At 33.2% G+C, this 11808-nt stretch overlaps 1 protein-coding gene across 1 annotated transcript in view; it reads right to left on the reverse strand.

Moving 5' to 3' along the window:
• LOC140522815 (protein eyes shut homolog) overlaps positions 1-11545 on the reverse strand; it is a 322894-nt gene extending 311349 nt beyond the window's left edge. Inside the window, exon 1 of the mRNA XM_072638058.1 lies at positions 10792-11545. Coding sequence (XP_072494159.1) covers positions 10792-11545 — 754 coding nt within the window. The remainder of the gene's footprint in view (positions 1-10791) is intronic.
• Positions 11546-11808: the final 263 nt, after the last annotated feature.

Raw genomic sequence — 11808 nt, forward strand, 5'->3', positions numbered from 1 at the left:
ATCCCAGAGATTCAAGTAAAAAATTACTAGAATTAATAAACAACTTTGGCAAAGTTGCAGGGTACAAAATAAACCCACACAAATCTTCTGCATTCCTATATATTAGCAACAAAGTTCAACAGCAAGAGATAGAAAGAGAAATCCCATTTAAAGTTAGGGTAGACAGTATAAAATACTTAGGAGTCTACCTGCCAAAACAAACCCAGGGACTATATGAACACAATTACAAGACACTTTTTGCACAAATAAAGTCAGATTTAAGTAAGTGGAAAAACTTTAGTTGCTCATGGGTAGGCCGTGCTAATATAATAAAAATGACAATTCTACCCAAATTAATATACTTATTTAGTGCCATACCAATTAAACTATCAGACAATTACTTTCTAGAGCTGGATAAAATAATATCAAAATTCATTTGGAAAAACAAAAGGTCCAGAATATCAAAGGGACTAATGAAAAGAAATGCCTGGGAAGGTGGCCTAGCGCTACCAGACCTTAAACTGTACTATAAAGCAGCAATTATCAAAACCACTTGGTATTGGCTAAGAAACAGAGAGGTAGACAAGTGGAATAGACTTGGCACTCAAGATGCAGTAGGCAAGGAATATAGCAACCTTCTGTTTGATAAACCCAAGGACCCCAGCTTCTGGGATAAGAACTCATTGTTTGATAAAAATTGCTGGGAAAACTGGATAACAGTGTGGCGGAAATTAGGCATAGACCCATACCTGACACCGTACACAAGAATAAAGTCCAAATGGGTACATGATTTAGGTATAAAGATTGATACCATGAATAAACTGGAGAAGCAAGGAATAGTGTATTTATCAGATCTATGGAGAAGGGAAGAATTCTTTACTAAAGGAGAGATAGAATGCATTATGAAATGCAAAATGGATAACTTTGAGTACATTAAACTGAGAAGTTTTTGCACAACCAAACCCAATGCAACCAAAATCCGGAGGGATGTAGTAAATTGGGAAAAAATTTTTACAGCTAAGCTCGGGGATAAAGGCCTCATTTCTAGAATATACAGAGAACTGACCCAAATGTATAATCATACAAGTCATTCCCCAATTGATAAATGGTCAAAGGATATGAACAGGCAATTTTCAGAGGAAGAAATTAAAGCTATCTATAATCATATGAAAAAATGCTCTAAATCACTATTGGTTAGAGAGATGCAAATCAAAACAACTCTGAGGTACCACATCACACCTATAAGATTGGCAAACATGACAGAACAAGAAAATGATAAATGCTGGAGAGGATGTGGGAGAGTTGGAACACTAATTCATTGTTGGTGGAGCTGTGAGCGCATCCAACCATTCTGGAGAGCAATTTGGAACTATGCCCAAAGGGCTACAAAAATGTGCATACCCTTTGACCCAGCAATATCACTACTAGGACTATATCCCCAAGAGATCATAAAAATGGGAAAGGGTCCCACATGTACAAAAATATTTATAGCAGCACTCTATGTAGTTGCCAAAAACTGGAAGTCAGGGGGATGTCCATCAATTGGGGAATGGCTGAATAAATTATGGTATATGAATGTAATGGAGTACTATTGTGCCATAAGAAATGATGAACAAGAAGACTTCAGAGAGGCCTGGAAGGACTTATATGACCTGATGCTGAGTGAAAGGAGCAGAACCAGGAGAACTTTATGCACAGCAACAACCACAGTGTGTGAGAGTTTTTTCTGGTAGACTTAGATTTTTGTAATAACACAAGAACTTCTGAAAAAAAAAAAATCCCAATAGTGGACCTCAAGGCAAAATGCCTTCCACACTCAGAGAGAGAAATATGGAAGTCACTCACATAATGTAGCAGATCATGTTTGTGTATGTGTATCTGTTTGTGTATCATGTTCTGATTTATTATACGGATTCTTTCATCTATGTTAGTCTGACTACATAGCATGACTATAGTGAAAATATACTCAATAGGAAAGTATATGTAGAATCTATACAGAATTGTACGCAGTCGGGGGGAGGGAGGGAGGTAGTGGGGGGTGGGTGGGGAGGGATAAAATCGCAATTGTATGGCAGTGATTGTTAAACATTAAAAAAATAAAAAAAATAAAAAAAAAATAAAAAAAAAAAAAGAAAAGAAAAAGAAAAAAATGGTTATTCAATGAAATACAGAACTTTCAAGTATATTTGATGAAAAGGCCAGAGCTGAATAGAAAATCTGACTTTCAAACAGAGGAATGAAGAGAAGCATGGAAAGGTAAACAGGACAGAGAAATCATAAGGGACTGGCTAAAGGTGAACTGTTTACATTCCTACATGGAAAGATAATTTTTGTAATTCTTGAAACTTTTCTCAGTATTTGGGTAGTTGGAGGCATTACACACACGCATACAAACACATACATTCATATATCTATCTATATCTATATGTATATAGATTTTAGACAGAGAGCACAGGGCGAGTTGAATAGAAAGGGATGCTTTTGAAAAAATAAAATTAAGGAATGAGAGATGAATATATTGGGAGGAACAAAGGAGAAATGGAATGGGGTAAATTATCTCTTATAAAAGAGGTAAGAAAAAGCTTTTTCAATGGAGGGGAAAAGGGGGGAGGTGAGAAAGAAAAGTGAAGCTTCCTCTCATCACATCTGGCTTAAGGAGGGAATATTATGCACACATAATTTGGTATGAAAAATCTATGTTGCACTACAGTAAAGTAGGGGAGAAAGGGATAAGTGGGGTGGGAGGATGATAGAGTGGAGGGCAAATGGGAGGAGGGAGCAGTTAGAAGTGTACTCTTTTGGGGAAGGATAAGGTCAAAAGCAAGAATAGAATAAATGGGGGGGGCAAGATAGGATGAAAGGAAACAGTTAGCCTTACACCCAAGACTATTATGGAAGTCGTTTGCAAAACTACACATATATAGCCTGTATTGAATTACTTCCCTTCTCAGTGGGAATGGGTGGGGAGAGAGGAAGGGAGAGAAGTTGGAACTCAAAGTTTTAGGAACAGATGTTGAGAATTATTTTTGCATGAAACTGGGAAATCAAAAATTCGTGTAATGGAGTATAGAAATCTATCTTGGCCTACAAGAAAAAAGAGAAGATGGGGATAAGGGAAGGGAGGGGTGTGATAGAAGGAAGGGCAGATTTGGGGAAGGGGCAATCAGAATGCGCAGCGTTTTGAGGGGGGGAAAGGTGAGATGGGGAGAAAATTTGGAACTCGGAAATTTTGTGAAAATGAGTGTTGAAAACTAAAATAAATAAATAAACATTAAAAAGTAAACTTCAGGATGTATTAAAGAAAATAAATAGAATAGGTGTACCTTTCATTATTAACAAACAGAACAAAAATGTTCTAATTTTTAATATAATCAAAACTACCTGATAATTTTGCTTTTCATAATGTTCTCTCCCTCTTATCTGATCATAAACTGCTCCTTCTTAGTCGATCTGAGAGGTAAACTATTACTTGCCTTCCTAACATGCTTAGGGTATAATTCTTTATATTTAAACCATATACCTACTTTGACTTTGTCTTGGTATACAGTGAAAGATGTTTGTTTATGCCTAGTTTCCAGAGCATTATTTTCCAGTTTTCCCAGCAGTTTTAGTCAAATAGTAAGTTCATATACCAGTTTTTGCATTTATCAAACACTAGATTTCTATAGTCATTGATTTTTATCTTTGTCAACATGACTCGTCGCACTAATCCACTCTATTTCTTAGCCAATACCGCACAGTTTTGATGATGTTGCTTTATGATACTCTTTTAGAACTAGTCACTCTAGTTTATCTCGTTTTGCATTATTTCATTAATTCCCTTCATATGCTGCACCTTTTCTTCTTCCAGACAAATTTTGTTATTATTTTTTTTATCTCTATAAACAAATTTTGGATAGTTTGATTGATGTGACACTGAATAAGTAAAATAATTTCGGTAGAATCGTCATTTTTATTATATGACCTCAGTTTACTCATAGGTAATTGATATTTTCCCAATTATTTAAATCTCACTTTATTTGTGGGAAAAGTCTTTTGTAATTTTGTTAATATAGGCCCTGAGTTTGTCTTGGCACATACAGTCCCAAATATTGTATATTGTCTAAGGTTACTGCAAATGGAATTTACCTTTTCATCTCTTGCTGTTGGGTTTTGTTAGTAATATGTAGAAATGATGAAGTACATATATATTTTACATCCTTCGATTTTGCTAAAGTTGTTCATTGTTTGATGTAGTGTTTTGGTTATTTCTCTAGTATACTCTAAGTTTGTAATTATATCATCTTCAAATTATGATAGTTTTTTACCTCATTGCTTATATATATATATATATATATGTACACATATATATGTGTGTGTATGCACATATACATACATATGTATATTCATATATGTATGCAAGTATATGTATCATACTAATGGTTTTATATAGATAATACTTAACATTTTAAGGAAAACTCCATTTATTTCTGTACTTTTCAGTGTCTTTAATAGGAATGGGTCCTGTATTTTATGAAAAATCTTTTCTGCATCTTTTGAGATAATCATATGATTTCTATTAGTTTTGGTTTTGATATGGTAAGTTATGCTAATAGTTTTACTAATATTGAAAAAGCCTCACTTCCCAGGTGTGACTCTCACGTGGTCATAGTGCACTGTCTTCATGATAAGTTGCTGTAATCTCTTCTCTATTATTTTATTTATGATTCTTGCTTCAATATTCATTAGTGAAATTGGTCTGCAATTTTCCTTCTCCATTTTTGCTCTTCCTGATTTAGGTATCAGCATATTTGTGTCATACGAAGAATTTGGTAGGAGTCTTTCTTTGCCTTTTTTTACCCCAGATAGTTAACAATGTATTGGAATTAATTGTTCATTAAACATCTGGTAGAATTCAATTGCAAATCCATCTACCCTGGAGATATTTTCTTCGGGAGTTCATTGATGACATTTCAATTTCATTTTCTCAAAAGGAGTTATGTAAGTATTCAATTTCCTCTTCTGTTAAAATGGGCAATTTCTGTTTTTCTGAATGTTCATCCATTTGACTTAGATAGTCAGATTTGTTGGCATAAAATTGGGCAAAACATCTCTTAATTATTGTTGTGAATTCACCTTTTTCACTTTAGATACTGGTTAGTTGGTTTTCTTCTTTGTTTTCTTGAATCAAATTAACCAAAGACTTATCTATTTTATTGTTTGTTCTCCATAAAAACAGCTCTTAGTTTTTATTTATTTCAATATTTTTCTTACTTTTCTTTCTACTCATTTCTCCGTTGAGTTTCAGAACTTCTAATGTGGTATTTAATTTTCTATTTTTGTGTTTCTTTAGCTTCATGTCTAATTCAACGATTTCATCTTTCCAAATTTTATTCATGTATTTACAGATATAAAACTTCCTCTTTGAATTTCTTTGACTGCATCCCATAAGTTTTGATATGTTTCCTCATTATTTTGTTATATTGGATGAAATAATTCTTTCTGTGATTTCCATTTTGCTCCACTTATTCTTTGGGATTCGATTATTTAGTTTCCAACTCATTTTTAGTCTGACTTTTCATAGCCCTTTATTACATATAATTCTTACTGCATTGTGTTCTGAATTGGATGCATTGAATATTTCTGGCTTTCTGTATTATATTTTTGAGGTATTTTGTGCCCTATCACATGGCCATTTTTTTTGTATTTGTCATGTACTGCTGAACAAAATATTATATTCCTTTTTATCCCCATTTAGTTTTCTTCAGAAGTCTGCCATATTTAACTTTTTAAAAACTCTGTTCACCTCCTTAATCTCTTTCTTGTTTATTTTGTGGTTTGATTCATCTAGTTTTGAGATGGGGAGACTGAGGTCCCCCACTAGCTTAGTTTTGTTATCTATTTCTTCCTGTAATTCCTTTAACATTTCCTCTAAGAATTTGGATGTCATACCACTTGGTGCATAAATGTTTAGTATTGATATTATTTCATTTTTTATGTTACCCTTTTTAACCTTTACCCTTCCTTATCTCTTTTAATTAGATACATTTTTACTTTTATTGAGATGAGGATTACTAAGCCTGCTTTTTTTTACTTCAGTTGAAATATAATGTATTGTGTTCCAGTCCTTTACCCTTACTCTGTGTATCTCTCTCTGCTTGTTAATACATTCCTTGTAAACAACGTATTATATGATTCTTGTTTTTAATCAGCTCTGCTCTCTGCTTCTGTTTTATGGGAAATTTTATCCCATTCACATTCACAGGTATGATTACAAAATGTTTATTTTCCTCCATCCTATATACTCCATTTATATTTTTATCTCTCCTTCCAACTTTGTCCCATCTCACCTGTTTTTGCCTTCTGGCCTCCACTTCCCTTAATCTGCCCTCCCTTCTATAAGTTCCCCTCTTTTTTATTTCTCCTTTCTCCTCCTACTTCCTTTTATGACAAGAAAAAATTTCTAAACCCAACTGAATGTGTATGTTATTCCCTCTTTGAGCCAAATCTGAAGAGAGTAAGGTTCAAACAATGCTCACCTTGCTCCCTTTTCCCTCTACTATAGCAGAACTTTTGTACCTCTTCAAATGATGTAGTTTGCCTTTTTATAACTTTTCTTTTCCTCTTCTCCCAGTATTCTTTTTTAAACCCTTAGTTTTGTATATCGTCACATCAAAGTCAACTTATACTCACAGCCTCTAGCTATCTTCTCTAACTGCTCTAATGAATATACAGTTCTCAAAAGTTACAAGTATTTTTTTCCCTTGTAGCAATATAAACACTTTAACTTTATTGAATAACAAATTTGGTTTTTTTCTCTTTCCTGTTTACCTTTTTATGCTTCTCTTTAGTCTTTGAAGATCTTATTTTCTGTTCATCTCTATTCTTTTCATCAGAAATGATTAAAAGTTACCCATTTCATTAAATGCCCATCTTTTCCCTGAAGAAAGATAATGCTCAGATTCCTTGGTAGTTCATTATTTGTTGTAATCCAAACTCCTTTGACTTCCTGAACCTTTAATGCAGAAGCTGCTAAATGCTCTGTAATCCTGATTGTTTGTTTATGATTTGTCAATTTTTTTTTTCTTTCTGGGTGCTTGTACTATTTTTCTTTCACTTGATGTTTCTGGAATTTGACTACAAAATTCCTTGGAGTTTTCATTTTGGGATGTCTTTGAGGAGGTGTTCGGTAGATTCTTTCAAAGACAATTTTGCATTTTGGTTATAGGATATCAGAACTGTTTTCTTTGATAATTTATTTAAAGATACTTTTCAGGTTCTTTTTTTTTTTTTATCATGGCTTTCAGCTACTCCAATATTCTTAAATTTTATCTCCTGGATCTATTTTCCATCTCAGTTATTTTGTTTTCCAATGAGCTATTTCCCATTTTCATATACTTTTTTCATTCGTTTGATTTTATTTGACCAGTTCTTGGTGTCTCATAAAGTCATTACTTTCCACTTTCCCAATTTTAATTTTTAAAGAACTCTTTTCTTTAGTTAACTTTTGCACCTTATTTTCATTTTACCAGTTCTACTTTTTAAATAGTTGTTTCCCTCAATGGATTTTTCCCCTTTGACTAATTGCATCTTTTAAAGAATTGTTTCTTCAGTCAATCATTGTGGTTTCTTTTCCAAGCTCTTATCTCTCCCTTACACACCTCTCATCGCTTTCCCCAATTTTTCTTCTGCCTATCTTATTCTAATCTTAACATTTTTTTTGAGGTCTTCAAGAATGCTTTTTTGGCTTCTGACCAATTCATATTCCCCTTTCAACTTTTTCATGTAGGCATTATTACATAGTTGTCCTCATTTAAATTTGGTTTTGATCTTCCCTGTCACAATATTTACTTTCTGTGGTCAACGTTCTCTTTTAGTTTTTGTTAATTTTTTTCATCTATTTTGTAACTTTTAATTTTAAACTCTACTCCTGGTGCACAGAGGGCACTGTCCCAAGATTCTTGTACCTGCTGCCAGGGGCGTAGTCACTGCTTTTGTGAGTTGGGGCTTCACTTGCTGGTGGCTTGCTCACTGTCTAAGTATGGCCTGGCATAGGCATGCCTGTTGTTGCCAGGTTTCTAGGGCTAGCAACTTTTCTTCTGTGCTGGAGCCGGAATCTTCACATCTGGCCTGCTGTGCCACTGGCCTGTTGATGAAGGATGGAAGGGCCTCAGTTGCTTTACTGTGCTGTGGCTAAGGTCTTCCTGTTGAGTTGATTGGGCATAGTATGTGTTCAGCTATGTTCCCCTTTCAACCATGGAAGAAAGACATTTCCTGAAGTCTTTCAAGTTATTTTTAGCTTGTTTAACATAATACTTTTTCACTCCATCTTCTTTTATGTTCTGATGCTCCAGAATCAATTTAGAAGTTTGATTTAATGTTGCTTATGAAGGAAATTGGGGTAGGAGGAAGGAAACAGGTAGCTTCCTGGCTTCTGTCTGCCATCTTGGCTCTACCTACTGCTTTTACTCTTAAGACCACATTTGCACACAAATACACCTGTTCTGTTACTATCATGATAAATTATATTTGTGCATGGGTGTTTTCAGTCAAAAGTTCTTGTTTCTTAAATAAAGCCTCTTCTATTTACAGTATTATGCTTCATGATTGTTGTTAAATATAAGTGTTTACAAATACATCAGGCAGGTTATGCTTAAGTTCTGTGCATCTTTTGTTAGGAATAGCATTTGCTAAGATAGAAAACATCCAGAAAACTTTACCAGTGTGATGAATTACCATTATTCTGCCATATGAAGATTGATTATGGAATGGAAGTAGAGAATACTTAGGGAAACCTCACGCATTCTTCAATATTTTGATGATCTAACATGTGGGAAGAGGAAAAGTAATCTCTTACAATATATCTTTCCCATTTTTTCCCAATTTAATGCCTGTTTTATTTAGGAAGAATTACTTTTTCTGTTTTTAGACCAAAGATATGAGATTTATTTCAGAAATCTTAAATTTTTCCCATTTTCTTATTCTAAATTATTTTCTGTTTTTGAAGTTCACTTAATGTAAATGAATGAGTCTATTATATTTCAATTTCTTCACTTAACAATTTTATTCCTCTCAGATTTATTCTTACCCATCATCTTAGAGTATTATCTAATTATTTTACCATAAAATGTTATATGTTCCATGGACAATGATGATAGTTAATAAAACATCTGACACAAAATATCTCTGTCCAGCAATTAGTTTAAATAAAGATAGAACAAATAAGAAGACAATCCAAATATATCTAAAAATAATACATTTGAGAAATGCAGCTTATAAAGTACTAATTTTATAAAGATACATAGATACTTTGAAGAATTTGGGTTATAATTACTTTTTGTCCAGTCTTGGGAGCAATCAGATATATAAGGAAAACAACTTAAATAATTTTTGTGAAAAAAAAGTTTGTCTGATTTATATTTGTAGTCCTTGAAATTTTAATTAGATTTCAATTGGAAGTTGTTTTGTCATGCTGCAAATCATTCTGTTTCTTTGAAGAAGTCAAGTTGTAAAATGCTGAGTTGTAGAGTGTATTATTCTGTCAGAGAGTACAAATTTAGAGAGTATTACAGATATAATACAGACTTTATGACCATCTGCAATTGAATGCAATTCTGAATTAAGGAGAAATCAAAAGAGAAAATAAGATTTAAGAAAGAACTTAAGGCTTTGCAGAAGTTGTCTTCTCCAGAAAAGAACTCTGAATCAGTAAGCGTGTGAATCAACAGCGTGGTTCTGTTGATAGATTAGGGCAATGAAATAAAATATTACTACAGTTAAACATATGAATGGTAGTCAAGTCAGAAAGAATGTATTAAATACTTGCTACATTGTGGGTACTACGCCAAAGAAAGTGGTTACAAAGACAAGTTTAGTACAGTTTAGAAACCTACTCATCCCTTCCTGTTCAAGGTTATTTTGTCGTTTTCTACTTTTTCTCTTTGATTTGTTATTGTTTAGTTCATTTACTCATTGTTTAATTTATCTACGTTTTCTAAGTGCTCACTGCTTGCTTAGCCAACTATCATTAACAAGTGAACATCAATGTGTTTATTATTTTAAATATTTTTCTTTTTATGCCTTCTTTTCCAATGCCCAAGGAAAAGTTATTCTCCATATCTGCACCATACCTAATATGTCACATATTATTCAGATTGGCAGGAAAAGTGAGAGTACTGAGAGAATCAAAAGAATTTTTCATAGGACTTCCCAAAAGATTCAAAGCCCAAAGTCATAATGGAATCATCTTATTTATTATTTTAACTCATTCATCAAAGTATTCAAGTGTGTTCAACACAAAACACAAACACACACACACACACACAAACAATGCTCACATATACAACTCATTTCCTTCTTTCCCAAGTGAATTTTTATTCTTTTTAGGAAAAGATAGTAATCAAATGAAGTATCTATTGTATGAAGTGAAACCAAATAATATGCACAATGACTACAATGGGAAAAACAAGGAATAATAGAAAAATGCCCAAGTGAATAATTTTAGCAATCAATCTTGACCTGAATAAAAATGCTATTCCCTCAGATTTGTTTTGTTGTGATGTGGCAGACTACATGAGTGGAATGTCAAACATGGTCATTTTTGGTACATACAGTCAGAAAAATTTACCATGTAAAAAACATGTAAAATATAATATTTAAACTAATGAAATAAATAGTGCCATGATGGAAAGTAAATTCTAGACTTCATTCTATATGAATTCTGCAAATAAAACTTTCAGTACAATACAGTCTTTTTATGAAAAAAAAATACATTTCAATTTGTAATTGTTAACTTGTGAATTTAGTTTATAGCAAAAAAAAAAAAAATCTTACCTGTGAAGTGTGGATAACAGATGCAATCGCAGGAATCCTCATTCTGTTCTCTTTTTTTAATGCAAATTCCATTGTTGTGACATGGGTTTTGAATGCATTCATCAACTTCCTGGCAGAATTCCCCTGAATATGGAGGATGACAATGACAGACATATGTCTTGTTCCAAACTTCACTTAGACATCTGCCATGGCCAGAGCAAAATGCTGCATTCTGGGATGCCTGGCAAAATTGTTGTTTAACAGTTACATTCAAACGAAGACCAAGTTTGCAGAATAATGGGCCTCCTGTCATTTTTGTGAGGAAGTAATGTGTTCCGATGTTGAGCCATTGAGGGTTAACCTCATGTTTTCCTTTTAGTTTGCAGCCAAAAAGCAGTTGATCTTCAGCACTGTCATTTTGCAGACAATTAATGAAAGTGTCTTTGGAAACATTCACCAAATTCATTCCAAGGAAGTGAGAAGATGGTTCAGAAGAAATAATAAGCACGTCCCCAACTTGAAGTTGCAAGGGACAAATTTGAGGGATATTAAGTTCTTGATGGGTTGAGGAACTGTTTTGAGTGTTGGAACTGTTTTTCCAACATTCCTTATAGAAATCAAAGCAGATATTTTCTCTGAGAGTCCAATTCACTGTAATTGTTTTAGGTTGGGGATGCCATTCTGTAGTCTTTTCTCTCTTACATACTGTATATTCACTAGTAATACAGATTTTTAGGAAAAGTAGAATAACAACAATTGCAGATTTGATTATCATCGTTGGTTAAGGTATTTTAAAAGTGAATATTTGAAGAATAGTCAGAAACCACTTTACTTTCCCTGGGTATGATTCAATTTTCTTCAGAGATGATCAATAATATTGATGCTTTTAGAAATCCACCTTCAGAATAAAAATAAAGAAAACAGGTACTCAAACTGATGTTGATGAAATGATATTCATAGATACAGTAAGCAGATGAGATATCACATTTTAGGTTAAATTAACAATAAATAATTCATCTCTATATTAGATAAATGTTT

Source organism: Notamacropus eugenii, chromosome 2 (assembly GCF_028372415.1).
Source record: "Notamacropus eugenii isolate mMacEug1 chromosome 2, mMacEug1.pri_v2, whole genome shotgun sequence".
Classification (NCBI taxonomy): domain Eukaryota; kingdom Metazoa; phylum Chordata; class Mammalia; order Diprotodontia; family Macropodidae; genus Notamacropus; species Notamacropus eugenii.